The 14,919-nt window shown below is 43.7% G+C and overlaps 1 protein-coding gene across 2 annotated transcripts in view; it reads left to right on the top strand.

Moving 5' to 3' along the window:
• The window catches only part of TBC1D1 (TBC1 domain family member 1), a 69,419-nt gene that overhangs the window by 14,158 nt on the left and 40,342 nt on the right, over positions 1–14,919 (top strand). For both annotated transcript variants that reach the window (XM_087724805.1, XM_087724806.1), the window contains exon 2: positions 8,245–8,760. In XM_087724805.1, the coding sequence (XP_087580931.1) occupies positions 8,245–8,760 (516 nt within the window). The remainder of the gene's footprint in view (positions 1–8,244; positions 8,761–14,919) is intronic.

Here is a 14,919-nt window from a genome sequence, read left to right on the forward strand (position 1 = left end):
CAGTTTAGCCTGATTAGCACCAGAAAAAAAAAAATCTGCCTCCCAGCAATTTGCCTCCTTGCAAACAAACAGCAAACAACACGTTTCATTTGATGTTTCGGGGTGCAGGGATTGCCATAGCCTACTGCCACAGCAAGCCCCATTTTCCCGTCTGCTGCAAGGAGGTAAATTGCTGGGAGGCAGAGGCCAAAGGGTGGGGGCCGGTGGGTGGCCGAGGCTACATTCGCTGTATAAGACGCACCCAAATTTTAACCCTCTTTTAGGGGGGGGGATGTGTCTTATACTCCGAAAAATACGATAGGTCTGTGAGCCAGAATTTATCTTCCAAGATTTCTCTCTGTCTTTTCAAATTACCTTTTCTTGGGACAGTTGAACTATCTTGACGGGATAAGTCTCTCTCGTAAATGAACCACCATAGAATCCTAGAGCTGGAAGGGACATCCGAGGTCTTCTAGTCCAACTCTCTGTTCAAGGCAGGAGATCTTATATCCTTCAGTTTATTTTTGGAAAACCTCCAACGACGGAGCACTCACAACTCCAGGAGGCAAACTCTTCCATTATTAATTGTTCTCACTGTCAGGGATTTTTTTCCCCCTTCCCTCCTCCTGGAGTCTGGGGAAGACTCTGATGAGGGCTCTGTGTTGGAGGCAGAGAGGGGGCTAGGGCCCTCTGACAGTTATCAGCTGCCTTCGGAGTCAGACATCAGTGGGGCAGATGAGCAGCTGGAGCCTGTTCCCAGTGTGCGCATGCGCAGAGCTGCCATACAAAGGAAACAGCTAAAGAACAGGAGTCGACTTGGGAGGAAGGCCACAGGAGGACAGTGAATGGCCCCTCCCAGAGAAAATAAAAGAGGAGTGAAAGAGGAGTGGAGCTTGCAGGAGACCATTAGTTCGCTTAATTGGTTCGTGACTCTCCGAGACTCCTTGCCAAGTTTTGCCGATATCGGCCTGGCAGCTCTCCAAGCCAGATAAGGTCTGTGACCGCAAATCCTCCCTTGAAAGACTTTGCTGGAGGTAAAAGAGCAGAATTCACAGTAAATTAATAACAGTGTTTTTTGTTAGGCAAGGAGTCTGCTTCATGCTCTTGGGAAACCTCAGTCAGAACAGCTCTAGAATTTTACATAATACATGAGAGAAAACAAGGGATTAATGACTGCATATTAAAAATAAATGATTGTACTGTCTCGATTAACTTTATTAAATATATAAACCTCCAGAAATGCTATGCTATGCAATACAGGCTCAGTTTCTTAATATACTGTTATAAGAGTACATGAGCATAGCTTCCAAAAATCTAACCTCTTGCCTTTAATTTTCCATCTACCAGAAACTCAAATACAGTTTTATTTATCTTGCTGCTTGGAGAGCCATGGTAGTATTAAGTAGAAATAATTAAGTAGAAGTTTCCTCCCTTCTTTTTTTCTTTTTTTAATGTCTCAATTTTAATGGTTTCCCTCCCCCCCAAATCACTACTTAAATAGATGCTCTCTGGATCCCAGAAGCAAAGAACGAAATGTATTATTAAAATGTACCCGTTAATACAACAAGAAACGTAAGTCTATTTTAGGGTTCACCAACAAATGCACGCCCGACAAATGTGCGCCGACAAAACCACGGCGAGAAAACCGTGATGTCGAAATCGCGCCCACAACAGCGCGCCCACAACAGCGCGCCGACAAAAGCGTGCCATCAGCAAACAACACCAAAACAAAGTAATAACCCTAACCCTAAACCTAACCCTAAACCTAACCCTAACCCTAAACCTAAACCTAACCCTAAACCTAACCCTAAACCTAACCCCAAACCTAAACCTAACCCTGAACCTAACCCTAACCCTAAACCTAACCCTAAACCTAACCCTAAACCTAACCCTAACGCTAACCCTAACCCTAAACCTAAACCTAACCCTAAACCTAAACCTAACCCTAAACCTAACCCCAAACCTAACCCTAAACCTAACCCTGAACCTAACCCTAACCCTAACCCTTACCTTAACCCTAATCGCACTTTTGTCAGTGCGCTGTTGTGGGCAAGATTTCGACGTCACGGTTTTCTCGCCGTGATTTTGTTGGCGCGCTTTTGTTGGGCGCTCATTTGTCGGGTATTTTAGAACAGAATAGAATTCTTTATTGGCCAAGTGTGATTGGACACAAGGAAGTTGTCTTTGGCTCTCAGTGTGCATAAAAAGACAAGATACATTCGTCACAAATCATAAGGTACAACACTAAATGATACCATGTTTCCCCCCAAAATAAGACAGGGTCTTATTTTCTTTTGACCCCCGAAATAAACGCTTGGCCTTATTTTCGGGTGTGGTGGTGGGGGGTGTCTTATTATTTTTGAGATGCAGGAGGCAGCCAGCATGGTCACCTCATGGCTGCTGCTGCGTACTGTTGCAAGTCGAGAAATACCTGTGTACAGTTGAACAGACTAATAGGGATTGCCAAGATTTAAAAAAAAAGCAGAACAATTTCTTCTAATGCTTCTGGCTTATAGTTGAAAGGAGAAAGTGGAAACCAGAATGACTCCTTTGAGGAATCAATCCGATTGTACTTAAACACAATATAGAATAAAATACTGCAAACAGGAACATGAATTATTGAAATAGGTGATTAATTCAATTTTTAAAAGGGGGGATGCAACCAATGATTTTTTTTTAAAAAAAGGATAATAGAGGACAGCCATTGCTCTGACGCGGTGGCTCAATGGCTAAGATGCTGAGCTTGTCGGTCAGAAAGGTCGGCAGTTCGAATCCCTAACACCATGTAACGGAGCGAGCTCCCGTTACCTGTCCCAGCTTCTGCCAACCTAGCAGTTCGAAAGCACGTGAAAAATGCAAGTAGAAAAATAGGGACCACCTTTGGTGGGAAGGGAACAGCGTTTCATGCACTTTCGGCGTTGATTCATGCCGGCCACATGACCACGGAGACGTCTTCGGACAGCGCTGGCTCTTTGGCTTTGAAACGGAGATGAGCACCGCCCCTTAGAGTTGGGAATGATTAGCACATATGTGGAAAGGGAACCTTTACCTTACTGCTCTTGCAAATTATGTCTAGGGGAGAAGAAAATTGCTTATAAACCCATTGGGAAGTTATCTAAATATAGTTTTCAAACAGCTTTGCATTTTCAACAGAATTTCATATTTCTTTATATCAAATTTATTGAGTTACCTTCCTTTCTCCAAGCCAGATAAGGTCTGTGACTGTAAATCCTCCTTTGAAAGACTTTGCCGGCTGTAAACGAGCAGAATTCACTGTAAATTAACAAAAGGGTTTTTTGACGGGACAAGGAGTTTGCTTCATGCTCTTGAGAAGCCTCGGTCAGAACACTCCCCGTGCTTGGGACAAGAATATCTGAGCCGCTTCTCAAATCCTATCTTTTAATTAATCATGGGTATAGAAATGTCGGTGCTTTGAATCTGTGTTGAATTGATAAGGCTTCTACTTTCGCCGTGTTTCCTGGTTCATAGAAGCAAAATGGGAGCCTTGGGAGAAATCATTTGTATTACCCTACAAGGCTGCAGAAATGCAGAGGTAGGGGTTTCCCCCCCCCTCAAACTTCACATCAACTATTTCACAAATTATATATGGAGGTTCCCATAAATTTATGTCATTTTCAGAGTAAGGACACATACATCATTCTTCGCTTGTCTGATTGTTTTGATAGGAATGGGTCTGGGAAAGGAATTATAAAATTCGAATAGGGGGATGTGAAAAAGTTCTCTTCGAGTGATGTGGAAGCACACGTCATGGGGATCGTAAAATAAGATGAAAATGGTTTTCTCACCCAGCCAAAGGTTTATGTAATTTTGCAAACTATAGATATGACAGAAGAAGCTAATATATTTGCTTCGTCACCCGTATAAAATCCTTCTTAAAGTCTACACACTCTGTTCTATTGTGCATCTCTCAGTCAAACAAAACTCTCAAGGTATTTTGGAAGTTAATTTGCAATACTCTCCCCAGTGTATTTCCAGAAAGAATAATGTCCCCTGTCTTCTTACTTCCTATTTTAAAATAATCCATCCCATTTGATGATGGAAGAATTAACTGGTGATTGTATCATTTCTGCTCTGTGTGTATTTGGAGGAATGATGACTGAGGAGGGAGAGATTAATTGAAGGCTGTAGGAGAAATAATTAGCAGTTGAATGTCAAAGAGTTATAAAGAATGGTAGTTGAGAGAGAGAGATGACAGATAGATGATAAATAATGAGAGAGAAATAAATGATAGATAGATAGATAGATAGATAGATAATAGACAGACAGACAGACAGACAGACAGACAGAAGACAGATAGATGATTGATAGAGAGATAGCGAAAGAGAGAGGACAGATAGATGATACATAATGAGAGAAATAAATGATAGATAGATAGATAGATAGATGATAGATAGATAGATAGATAGATAGATAGATAGATAGATAGATAGATAGATAGATAGATAGATAGATAGATGATGGATGGATGGATGGATGGATGGATGGATGGATCGATCGATCGATCGATCGATCAATCGATGGATCGATGGATGGACAGGCAGGCAGGCAGGCATGATATATAATGATAAATACATTATAGATAGGCAGGCAGAAGATGATAATGATAGATGATAGATAGATAGATAGATAGATAGATAGATAGATAGATAGATAGATAGATAGATAGATAGATAGATAGATAGATGGATAGATGATAGATAGATAGATAGATAGATAGATAGATAGATAGATAGATAGATAGATAGATGATGGATGGATCGATGGATGGATTGATGGATCGATGGATCGATGGACGGACAGGCAGGCAGGCAGGCATGATATATAATGATAAATACATTATAGATAGGCAGGCAGAAGATGATAATGATAGATGATAGATAGATAGATAGATAGATAGATAGATAGATAGATAGATAGATAGATAGATAGATAGATAGATAGATAGATAAATGATATAGATAGATAGATAGATAGATAGATAGATGATTAGATAGATAGATAGATAGATAGATAGATAGATAGATAGATAGATAGATGATAGATAGATAGATAGATAGATAGATAGATAGATAGATAGATAGATAGATGATAGATAGAGATAGATAATGATAAATACATGATAGACAGGCAGGCAGATGATAATGATAGATGATGATAATGACGATGAAGATAGACAGACAGATAAAATACACTGTAGATGATGATAGATAGATGATAGGTTGACAGACAAATGATACGTAATAATAGACAGATGATGATTATAGATAATACATAGATACAAACAACAGATATACCAGATTACTAAATTCCTAAATAACTGGCCAAACAAGCAAAGGAAAACAATCACATTTTGGGCGACCCCTATAAAGGCCTGTCGTAGGAAAAGCCTTCTCAGAAAACCCGTTACAAGTTCTCTTCTACTTTTATAGCAATAGCAGTAGACTTATATACCGCTTCATAGGCCTTTCAGGCCTCTCTAAGCGGTTTACAGAGAGTCAGCATATTGCCCCCAACAATCTGGGTCCTCATTTTACCCACCTCGGAAGGATGGAAGGCTGAGTCAACCCTGAGCCGGTGAGATTTGAACCGCTGACCTGCTGATCTAGCAGTAGCCTGCAGTGCTGCATTTAACCACTGCGCCACCTTGGCTCCAGAAGTACTTAAAAAAAAAAAGAAAACAGTTGAACCCTGGTTAAAGTTCAACTCCACGTTGGCTAAACTGAGCCACAGACTCAAATCTGAGGATGAGGTCATTCTTCCTGTTTCATTCTCAGGTCATTGTTCTTTCCCTTATGGGGATCCTCTGACTAATTCTCCTGAAATATGTCTGGGATCCATTAAATGCCCTTATTAGGTTTCTTCCTCAAATATTATTATTATTATTATTATTTGCCCCTCCTTCCTCCCCACCCCCCCAAATGTGGATAAAGAGAGATGCAAAAATCAGATTTTTTTTGCCCCCCTCTCCAGAAGGAGTGATTTTGAGGCCTTCTCCTCTTTTTATTCCTTCGGGAGAGAAGCCTTGTCTTTCAATCCAGCCTCCTCAGCCTCTCCTATTGCAGGAAATCCTCGCTTTGCAACAGAGGTGGGTTCCTACCAGTTCACACCTATTCGGTAGAACCGGTTCGTCAAATCTACCGAACCGGTTAGAAGAGGTTCCACCAGTGGACCCGGAAAGCAGGCCACACCTACAGAAGAGGTTCCAAAAATGTTTGAAACCCACCACTGGAGGAGACAGATACACACACATACACACACACACACACAGAGTGAGCAGACAGAATAGACAGACAGACAGACAGACACAGAGAGAGAATCACATAGAGAGACACAGAGGGAGGGAGGGAGGGAGGGAGGGAGGGAGGGAGGCAAAGAGACACACACACACACACACACACACACACTCACACTCACACAGAGAGAGAAAGAAAAAAGAAAGAAAGAAAAAAAAGAAAAAGTGAGAGAGAGATGAAAGAAAAAAAGAAAAAAGGGACAGAGAGACAAAAGGAAGGAAAGAAAAAAAAGAGAGAGAGAGAGAGAGAGAGAACACATGGCTGGCAAGCCACTCCCACCAGGTCACATGGCCGGCAAGCCACTCCCACAAAGGAGGCCACACCCACAGAGTAGGTTCGAAATTTTTTTGAAACCCACCACTGCTTTGCAACCACAATGGCACACAAAATTGCCAAGTCAATGATTGAAGCAGGATTCACTCAACAACTTCGCTGCTAACTGAAATCCTGCAGTGATTCGCTTAACAACTGTGGCAAGAAAAGTCGTAAAATTGGGGGTGGGGGAATCCCCTGAAAAACCGTTCCTCCTTAGCCGCAGAAGCTTTGGGCGCGATTGTGGTTGTGAGTCAGGGATAAGAGCCGAGGTGGCGCAGTGGTTAAATGCAGCACTGCAGGCTACTTCAGCTGACTGCAGCTCTGCAGTTCGGCTGTTCAAATCCCACCAGGCTCAAGGTTGACTCAGCCTTCCATCCTTCCGAGGTGGGTAAAATGAGGACCCGGATTGTTGTTGGGGGCAATATGCTGACTCTGTAAAACCGCTTAGAGAGGGCTGAAAGCCCTACGAAGCGGTATATAAGTCTAACTGCTATCTGTCTGCGAATCAAAGTCAAGAATTGCAATTCTGACACCCTTCTCTCTCACTTTTCTGTTGTGGTTTTTTTTCTTTTTTCTTCCTGTTTTCCTTCCCTTTGAAAACAAACATATACCATATTTTTTGGAGTATAAGGCACACCTTCCCCCCCCCAAAAAAAGAAGGTGAAAATCTGGGTGTGTCTTATACAGTGAATACAGCATTTTTGACCCTCTGAAACCCCACCGCCTTTGCAAAAATGGCCACGCATAATTTAATTTAATTATCAAAATTATATGCTACCCAATCCCGAAGGACTCCGGGCGGCTTACAAAAAAGAAGAAGAAAGAAAAAAGAGAAAGAAAAAAACAAGAAAAAAAGGCAGTTTAAAATCACAAAAACCACATGCATTCATTCTAATCGGGGCTGGACCTCAACAGTGAGGTCAACAGCCCCAGGCCTGCCGGAATAGCCAAGTTTTTACAGCTTTCCTGAAGGCCATGAGAGTGGGTAAGGTCCGGATCTCTGGGGGTAGCTGATTCCCAAGAGTCGGAGCAGCCACAGAGAAGGCTCTCCTCCGGGGGCCCGCCAGCCGACACTGTCTGGCTGACGGCATCTGAAGGAGGCCCAATCTGTGGGATCTTACTGGCCGCTGGGAGGTATGTGGCAGTAGGTGGTCTCGAAGGTACGCTGGCCCTAAGCCATGTAGGGCATAGCCTTTAGGAGGCTTCCAAAGTGCTCCTGGGGGCTGGGGAGGGCAAAAATGAGCCCTTTTTTGCTCGTTTTCGCCCCGACCGACCCAAGGAGCACCATATAAGTTTCCCAAAGCCTATGCATGCCCTGTTTTTATGCAAAAAAATGAGGTTTTGGGAGGCCTGCAAAGTGCAAAAAAAGGTTTTTTATTTACCTCTTCAAAATCTTTGTGCGTCTTATACTGCGGTGCGTCTTATAGTCCGAAAAATGTGGTATTTTAATCGATATTTATATTATGAATCTGTATCAGAAGTGGTTTTCAGCTGGTTCTTACTGGTTCGGGCGAACCGCTAGTAGCGGCTGCTGGAGGCTCCGCCCACCCACCCCGAAGTAATGCGTGACATTTGAGAACCTGTAGGAAAGGTAAGTGGATCCCACCATTGATCTGTATATATATATATTTTGCAGGTGCCTGAGATTATCAGCACCATCAGACAAGCAGGGAAGATCTCTCGTCAAGAAGACTTTCAGAACCAACCTGAAGATCCTTTTAGCAAGAAGTTTGAGGTGCTGTTTTGCGGCCGGGTGACGGTCGCGCACAAAAACGCCCCTCCGGCCCTCATCGATGAATGCATCGAGAAATTCAACGATGTGAGTGATACCAAAAACCTGGGCCTGTCCCGTCCAAATGACAGCGCCGAACACTTCCGCGGATTTTCCATCAGTGACAAATTCCGCTCCGTCTTCCAACCTTCGGCGAGCGAAGAGGAGGCCGCTAAACCCATGAGGAAATCTTACTCACAGCCTGGACTCCCTTCTTTTGCGTTGAAAAGGGACTCGCAGACCTGGAGCCTGAAGGGTAACAGCCTGGCCAGGTCCTTGGATGAAGACGACGCCATTTCCCTCAACTTAAAAAGTCAATTTATCCAGGGACAAAACGTACAGCCGACAGATATCGCTGGGAACCGGATTATGCTGTTCACGGTAAAAGCCTGATTTTGTTTGCTTAGAATTCCCAGGGTTGAGCTGCTGCGGGTTTGCGCAGGTTCAGGCGATCCTCTAGCTAAGGATCCGCCCAGTTCAGCGAACCCACAAATCTCACCCCTGCCTAGCCCCGCCCACCCCTCTAACCACACTGTGCCACTCCCAGGAGTCTCCACGTGGCTGGTTTTGAATGCCAGGTTAGTGCAGGGCCCACGCGAAGGCTCCGGGAGGACAAAAAACAGGTTTTTGCCCTCCCGGAGGCTTGAGGAAAACCTCCGTAGCCTGGGTAGGGTGAAAAACGCCTGCCCCCCACCATGGTGCAGAAGGATGACTAGGCCACGCCCACCATGGCCACACCCACCCAGCAACCAGGCAGAGAACCCATTGCTAAAACTTTTTCAAGCTTCTGACCGTTCCTAAGCATTGCTGTATTGCTAAGTGTTGAAACGCTGCAGATCCTTGAGAAGGGAGGACCGTATTTTTCAGAGTATAAGACGCACCTTTTTCCCTCAAAAAAGAGGATGAAAATCTGGGTGCGTCTTATACACTGAATACAGTCTTTTTGGCCTCCTGAACCCCCACCCCCTTTGCAAAAATGACCGTGCATAGCCTTTAGGAGGCTTCCTGAGTGCTCCTGGGGGGTTGGGGAGGGCAAAAATGAGCGAAAACGGCCCGTTTTTTGTTCGTTTTTGACCCCAACCCCCAAGAGCACTCTATAAGCCTCCGAAAGGCTATCCATGCCCTTTTTTTGACAAAAAATGGGCCCGTTTTGGCAAAAAAATGGGCCATTTTGGGGAGGTCTGCAGAGTGCAGAAACCTTTATTTTATTTTGCCTCTTCAAAATCTTGGTGCATCTTATACTCTGGTGCATCGTATACTCTGAAAAATATGGTAATTTTGGATGGGGTTTAGAATCCAATGGGCCCCACATCTTGTGATCCTTGGAGTCAAATTCCACCCATCATCCGTTGGGCCTGTAACTTTTCATCTGGGCTCGCTGCCTAATCTTGGAGAGTTTCAAGAGGAGTTTCCCAGTCTTATTTATAGTGAGTTAATGAAGGCAGAGTTCATTTGGGCCATTTCAAATAATTTCTCAGGAAGATTTTTTTTCCCCCAGGCTAAGCTGAGTAGCGGTTTCTGTGATAAATTAACAGCCGATTCACCTTCTGCCCTCTGGGCCATTCCTTTTCCCGGATTCTCACAATCTTTCTGCACTTTTCATACGAGCAAATGAACCAAGTTAGTCTTCCATTATCTGGTTTCCTTTCCAGTTATATTTGCAGTGACTATTTTCTTCATTCTTTGCAAACTTTAAGTTAGTTTGCATGAAATCAGGGAAGGGATGGAAGAATGGAAAAAAGGAAGGGAAGGGAAGAGAGGGTGAGGGGAGATAGAAGAGAGAAAGAAAAGAAAAAAGTAAAGAACAGGAAGGGAAGGGAAGGAAAGAGGAATGGACAAGAGGGGAAGGGAAGAGAAGGAAGGGAGAGAGAAGAGAGAAAGAAAAAAGTAAAGAACAGGAAAGGAAGGGAAGTGAACAAGAGAGGAAGGGAAGAGGAGGGGAGGGGAGAGAAGAGAGAAAAAAGAGAGAAAAGATACAGAAAGGAAAGGAAGGGAAGGGGACTGGACAAGAGCGAAAGGGAAGAGAAGGGGAGGGGAGAGGAGAGAAAGAAAAGATACAAAACAGGAAAGGAAGGGAAGGGAAGAGAAGGGGAAGGGAGAGAAGAGAGAAAGAAAAGAACAGGAAGGGAAGGGAAGGAAAGAGGAATGAACAAGAGGGGAAGGGAAGGGAAGAGGAGGGGGGAGAAGAGAGAAAGAAAAAAGAACAGGAAGAGAAGGGAAGGAAAGAGGAATGAACAAGAGGGGAAGGGAAGGGAAGAGGAGGGGGGAGAAGAGAGAAAGAAAAAAGAACAGGAAGAGGAGAAGGGAAGGAAAGAGGAATGGACAAGAGGGGAAAGGAAGAGAAGGGGAAGGGAGAGAGAAGAGAGAAAGAAAAAAGTAAAGAACAGGAAAGGAAAGGAAGGGAAGGGGAATGGACAAGAGGGGAAGAGAAGTGGAGTGGAGAGAGAAGAGAGAAAGGAAAAAGAACAGAACAGGAAGGGAAGGGTAATGGACAAGAGGGGAAGGGAGGGGAGGGAGAAGAGAGAAAGAAAAAAGAAAAGAACATGAAAATAAAGGAAAGGAAGCTCAGAGAGCACCAAGGACCCCCTCAATCAAAAGGTAGCAATGAAAAGAATGTAAACAGAAGTAAAATAATAAACAATGAAGCAAACAATGGAAAGGAACACAACAAGAATATATCAGTATGATTACCAAGAAGGAGAGACCGATGGGTGGAGAGGAGAAGACAGGGAGGGTGAGGGGGATATGCCATCTATGTACTGTCGAGGTCTAGATGAAATATATACAGATGGAACTAGTAATGTTTAGCCAAAGGAGGAGAAGGCTTAGGGGTGACCTGATCATAACTTCCAATCCTTGAAAGGCATCAATTTGCTCTCCATAGCAGCCTAGGACAGGGTGGGAAGCAATGGGCGGAAGCTCCTCAGATGGAGACCCAATCTGGAATTCCCTGGCAGTGAGAACAATTACTCAACAGAAGAACTTGCTTCTCAGGGTTGTGGGTGCTCCATCGCTGGAGGTCTTCATGGAAAGATTGGGACGATCGTTTGTCTGGGATGGCATGAAGATTCTTGTCTTGGGGCAGGTGGTGGGACTAGGAGACCTCCAAGTCTTCCTTCCAGCCCGAGGATCCTATCATTCTACGGTTCCTCCTGGGGGGAGGATTCACATTGGACTGACTGAGCAATGTTTCCTCCTTTCATTGATCCTAGTAGATTCCAACGAAATTGATTTCCTAGAAGGAGGGTCTTCTCTAGCAGGTTAAATGTAGGTAATGTTGATCTTAAGTAGGAAGCTTCTTTCAAGGCGCCTCTGCAAGGCCACTGCTTCCTGGAATGGTGGTACCATTTCTTTTAGTTTTAAGGAAATGGGTTATGGTGTAATAAAGAAGACTTCTGACCTTACACTTCCTTTTTTATTGGGCAACTGGCAACTGCCCCTACTTATGAGGAAGGACGGTTAGGTCAAATAAGGAAGCCCTGATTTTAGAAGAATGGAAGGGAAGGGTAGTGTAAGGGTAACAGTAGAGTTGAGTGGAGTAGAGTGGAATGGAATCGAATTGAATCCAATCGAATCAAATTGGAAAGGACCTTGGAGGTCTTCTAGTCCAACCCCCTGCCTAGACAGGAAACCCTTTACCATTTCAGACAAATGGTTATCCAGCATCTTCTTAAAAACTTCCAGTGTTGGGGCATTCACAACTTCTGGAGGCAATTTCTGTTCCACTGATGAATTGTTCTAATGTCAGGAAATTTCTCCTTAATTCTAGGTTGCTTCTCTCCTTGATTAGTTTCCACCCATTGCTTCTTGCCCCGTCCTCAGGAGCTTTGGAGAATAGCTTGACTCCTTCTTCTTTAGGGCAGCCCCTCAAATGTTGCAGTACTGCTACCACGTTACCCCTAATCTGCAGAGAGTATAAATCCTTTCTTTCCCTTCCAGTGAGTTAGAACAGAAGTGAATGAGAAGTGAAGCGTCTTCGAGATAAATCAAGGAAGTCCAGTTGCCATTTGGGGGGGGGGGGGGGGAAGCACCTTTGGGACCTTGGTACCAAGAAAAAAAAATCCATTCCAAAATACAGTTGACCTCAAGTCCATAACTCCTTGGCCAATTGCAATGTTCACACATTCTGTCCCGATGTTTAATTTAAGTTCCGTGGAGTTTATAAATGAGGTCATTAACTTGGAAAGTAATAAAAGTCCACCAGACTCATCTAAAGGGATAAGCTCTGTTATTTTTGATAGAGAGAGGAGGGAAATTAAAAACCATTCCTCTAAAGAATATTTTGATCTCGCTTAGGACAGAGTTGAAAAGTACGAAACTTTCAAACCCTGCTGGATTTTATCTCCCATTAATGTTTTCATTTATTCCTCAGACCATCCCCTAGGAATTAGGAGTTTGTCCCATCTTAGATCAAGAGGCAGATGAGTAGATTCCAGTGGTGGGATTGAAATAAGTCAACAACCGGTTCTTTGCCCTAATGATTTCTTCCAACAACCAGTTGACCAAACTGCTCAGAAAGTTAGCATCCAGTTCTCCCGAAGTGGTGCAAACTGGCTGAATCCCACCACTGGTAGTTTCCAAGGGAAAATCCAGGCAAGGATCCTATGTAGTAGTCTAGCAAGCAGCAGACAGCACAAGATGACAAATGATAAAAAAGATAGATAGGTGATAGATAAATGGACGGACGGACGGATGGATGGATGGATGGATGGATGGATATATAGCGATAGCAATAGCAGTTAGACTTATATACCGCTTCATAGGGCTTTCAGCCCTCTCTAAGCGGTTTACAGAGTCAGCATATCGCCCCCACAGTCTGGGTCCTCATTTCACCCACCTTGGAAGGATGGAAGGCTGAGTCAACCTTGAGCCGGTCAGATTAGAACCGCTGAACTGCAGATAGCAGTCAGCTGAAGTGGCCTGCAGTACTGCACCCTAACCACTGCGGAGGAGAAAATTTGTAGCTCGGGACTGAACTGAGGGGTCCTTCGTGCTCTCTGAGCTTGGTGGCTTTCTTGGTAACACTGATGATGTTACCTAGTTTGGTAATGAAACGTCTGCGAGAAGACCACCAAACTCAGAGCACACCCAGACTCTGCCATTTTTTTAAAAAAATACTCAGCAATTCCATCACATACAAACTGTTTGCTCTGGAGAGCAGCTTCCACGTAATGGGCCCTTCGGAAGTTTGTCACAACTCCACTCCCTGTGTAATTAATTGCCTGTATGGTTTTAACACACGCAACATCGGTGAAGCGTTCCCAAATAAAATTAAGCAGCGGAGAGTAAAACTGGCCCATTAAGAATGTTTCACAGATGATGAGGTCATGTCTCAAAGTCTCTTTGCTTGCGACCGCTGGCATCTACGGTTGCCTGGCAGCCTGTGGCTCAAACAGTCGCGGTCCAAAATTGCAGCTTGGGGTATGCACACCTGTACGACCATTATATTCCCAACAGGTGTCTGTTTATCCCATTCACTTTATATGCCCTGAAAAGCAGTTTGTACAATAGCTAAAGCTCCCACTTCGACGTTGCCTTCTTGCACCCACCCACGGCCAAAAAAAGATTTATATTATTTATTTATTTATTTATTTATTTATTTATTTATTTATTTATTTATTTTTTTATTTATGGAGTTTGTATGCCGCCCACTCTCAAGAGACTCAGGGCGGCTTACAAATAAAAAGGAAGGGGGGAACATACAAAAAATAAAATAAAATAAAAATAAGGGAAGGAAGGAGAGAAGGAGAGAAGAAAGGAGGAAAGGAAGGAAGGAGAGAAGGAGAGAAGAAAGGAGGGAAGGAAGGAAGGAAGGAGAGAAGGAGAGAAGAAAGGAGGGAAGGAAGGGAATGTAGGAGAGAAGGAAGGGGGAAGGAAGGGGGAAAGGAAGGAGAGAAGGAGAAAAGAAAGGAGAAAAGAAAGGAGGGAAGGAAGGAAGGAGGGAAGGAAGGAGGGAAAGAGAGAAGGAGGGAAGGAGGGAAGGAAGGGGAGTAGGAGAGAAGAAACGAGGGAAGGAAAGAGGGAGGGAGGGAAGAAGAAGTAGGACCGTTGTAAGATAAGATGGATCTATGGGATGTTAAGAAAGCAATCTTCAAGTATATTGTCAACTGTAGGGGAAAATTGTTATACATACGTATTATTAATAACAGTTATGAGATCATATAATTGTGAATGTATATATGAAATTGATAAAATAAAATAAATATATTAATCGGGCATCTAATTTGGTAACCATTGGAACTATTTAAGATTAAGTTTGCCTCTGGAAACCATGCAAAGAAGGGGGGGGGGAGATTTAGAGGCTGTGCTTGTGGGAAACAACACCGTTGCAGTTTTGTTTCTTGTGGGTCTTGTAAAATTTCATTTTGCAGCTCGTCTGACGTAAGTGTGGGTGAATGCTCCCTACTTACTTCAGAGTAGATGCAACCAAAGAAGAAGGGATGCTCCATGCTCCCTTCTTTGAACTCTATAATGAATAATTGTCTACGAAGTTACTGTATTTTTCAGAGTATAAGACGCACCGTTCCCCCCCCCTAAAAG

This window comes from Thamnophis sirtalis, unplaced genomic scaffold, assembly GCF_051295495.1.
Source record: "Thamnophis sirtalis isolate CommonGarterSnake01/CBP01778 unplaced genomic scaffold, rThaSir2_p1.2 scaffold_10, whole genome shotgun sequence".
Classification (NCBI taxonomy): domain Eukaryota; kingdom Metazoa; phylum Chordata; class Lepidosauria; order Squamata; family Natricidae; genus Thamnophis; species Thamnophis sirtalis.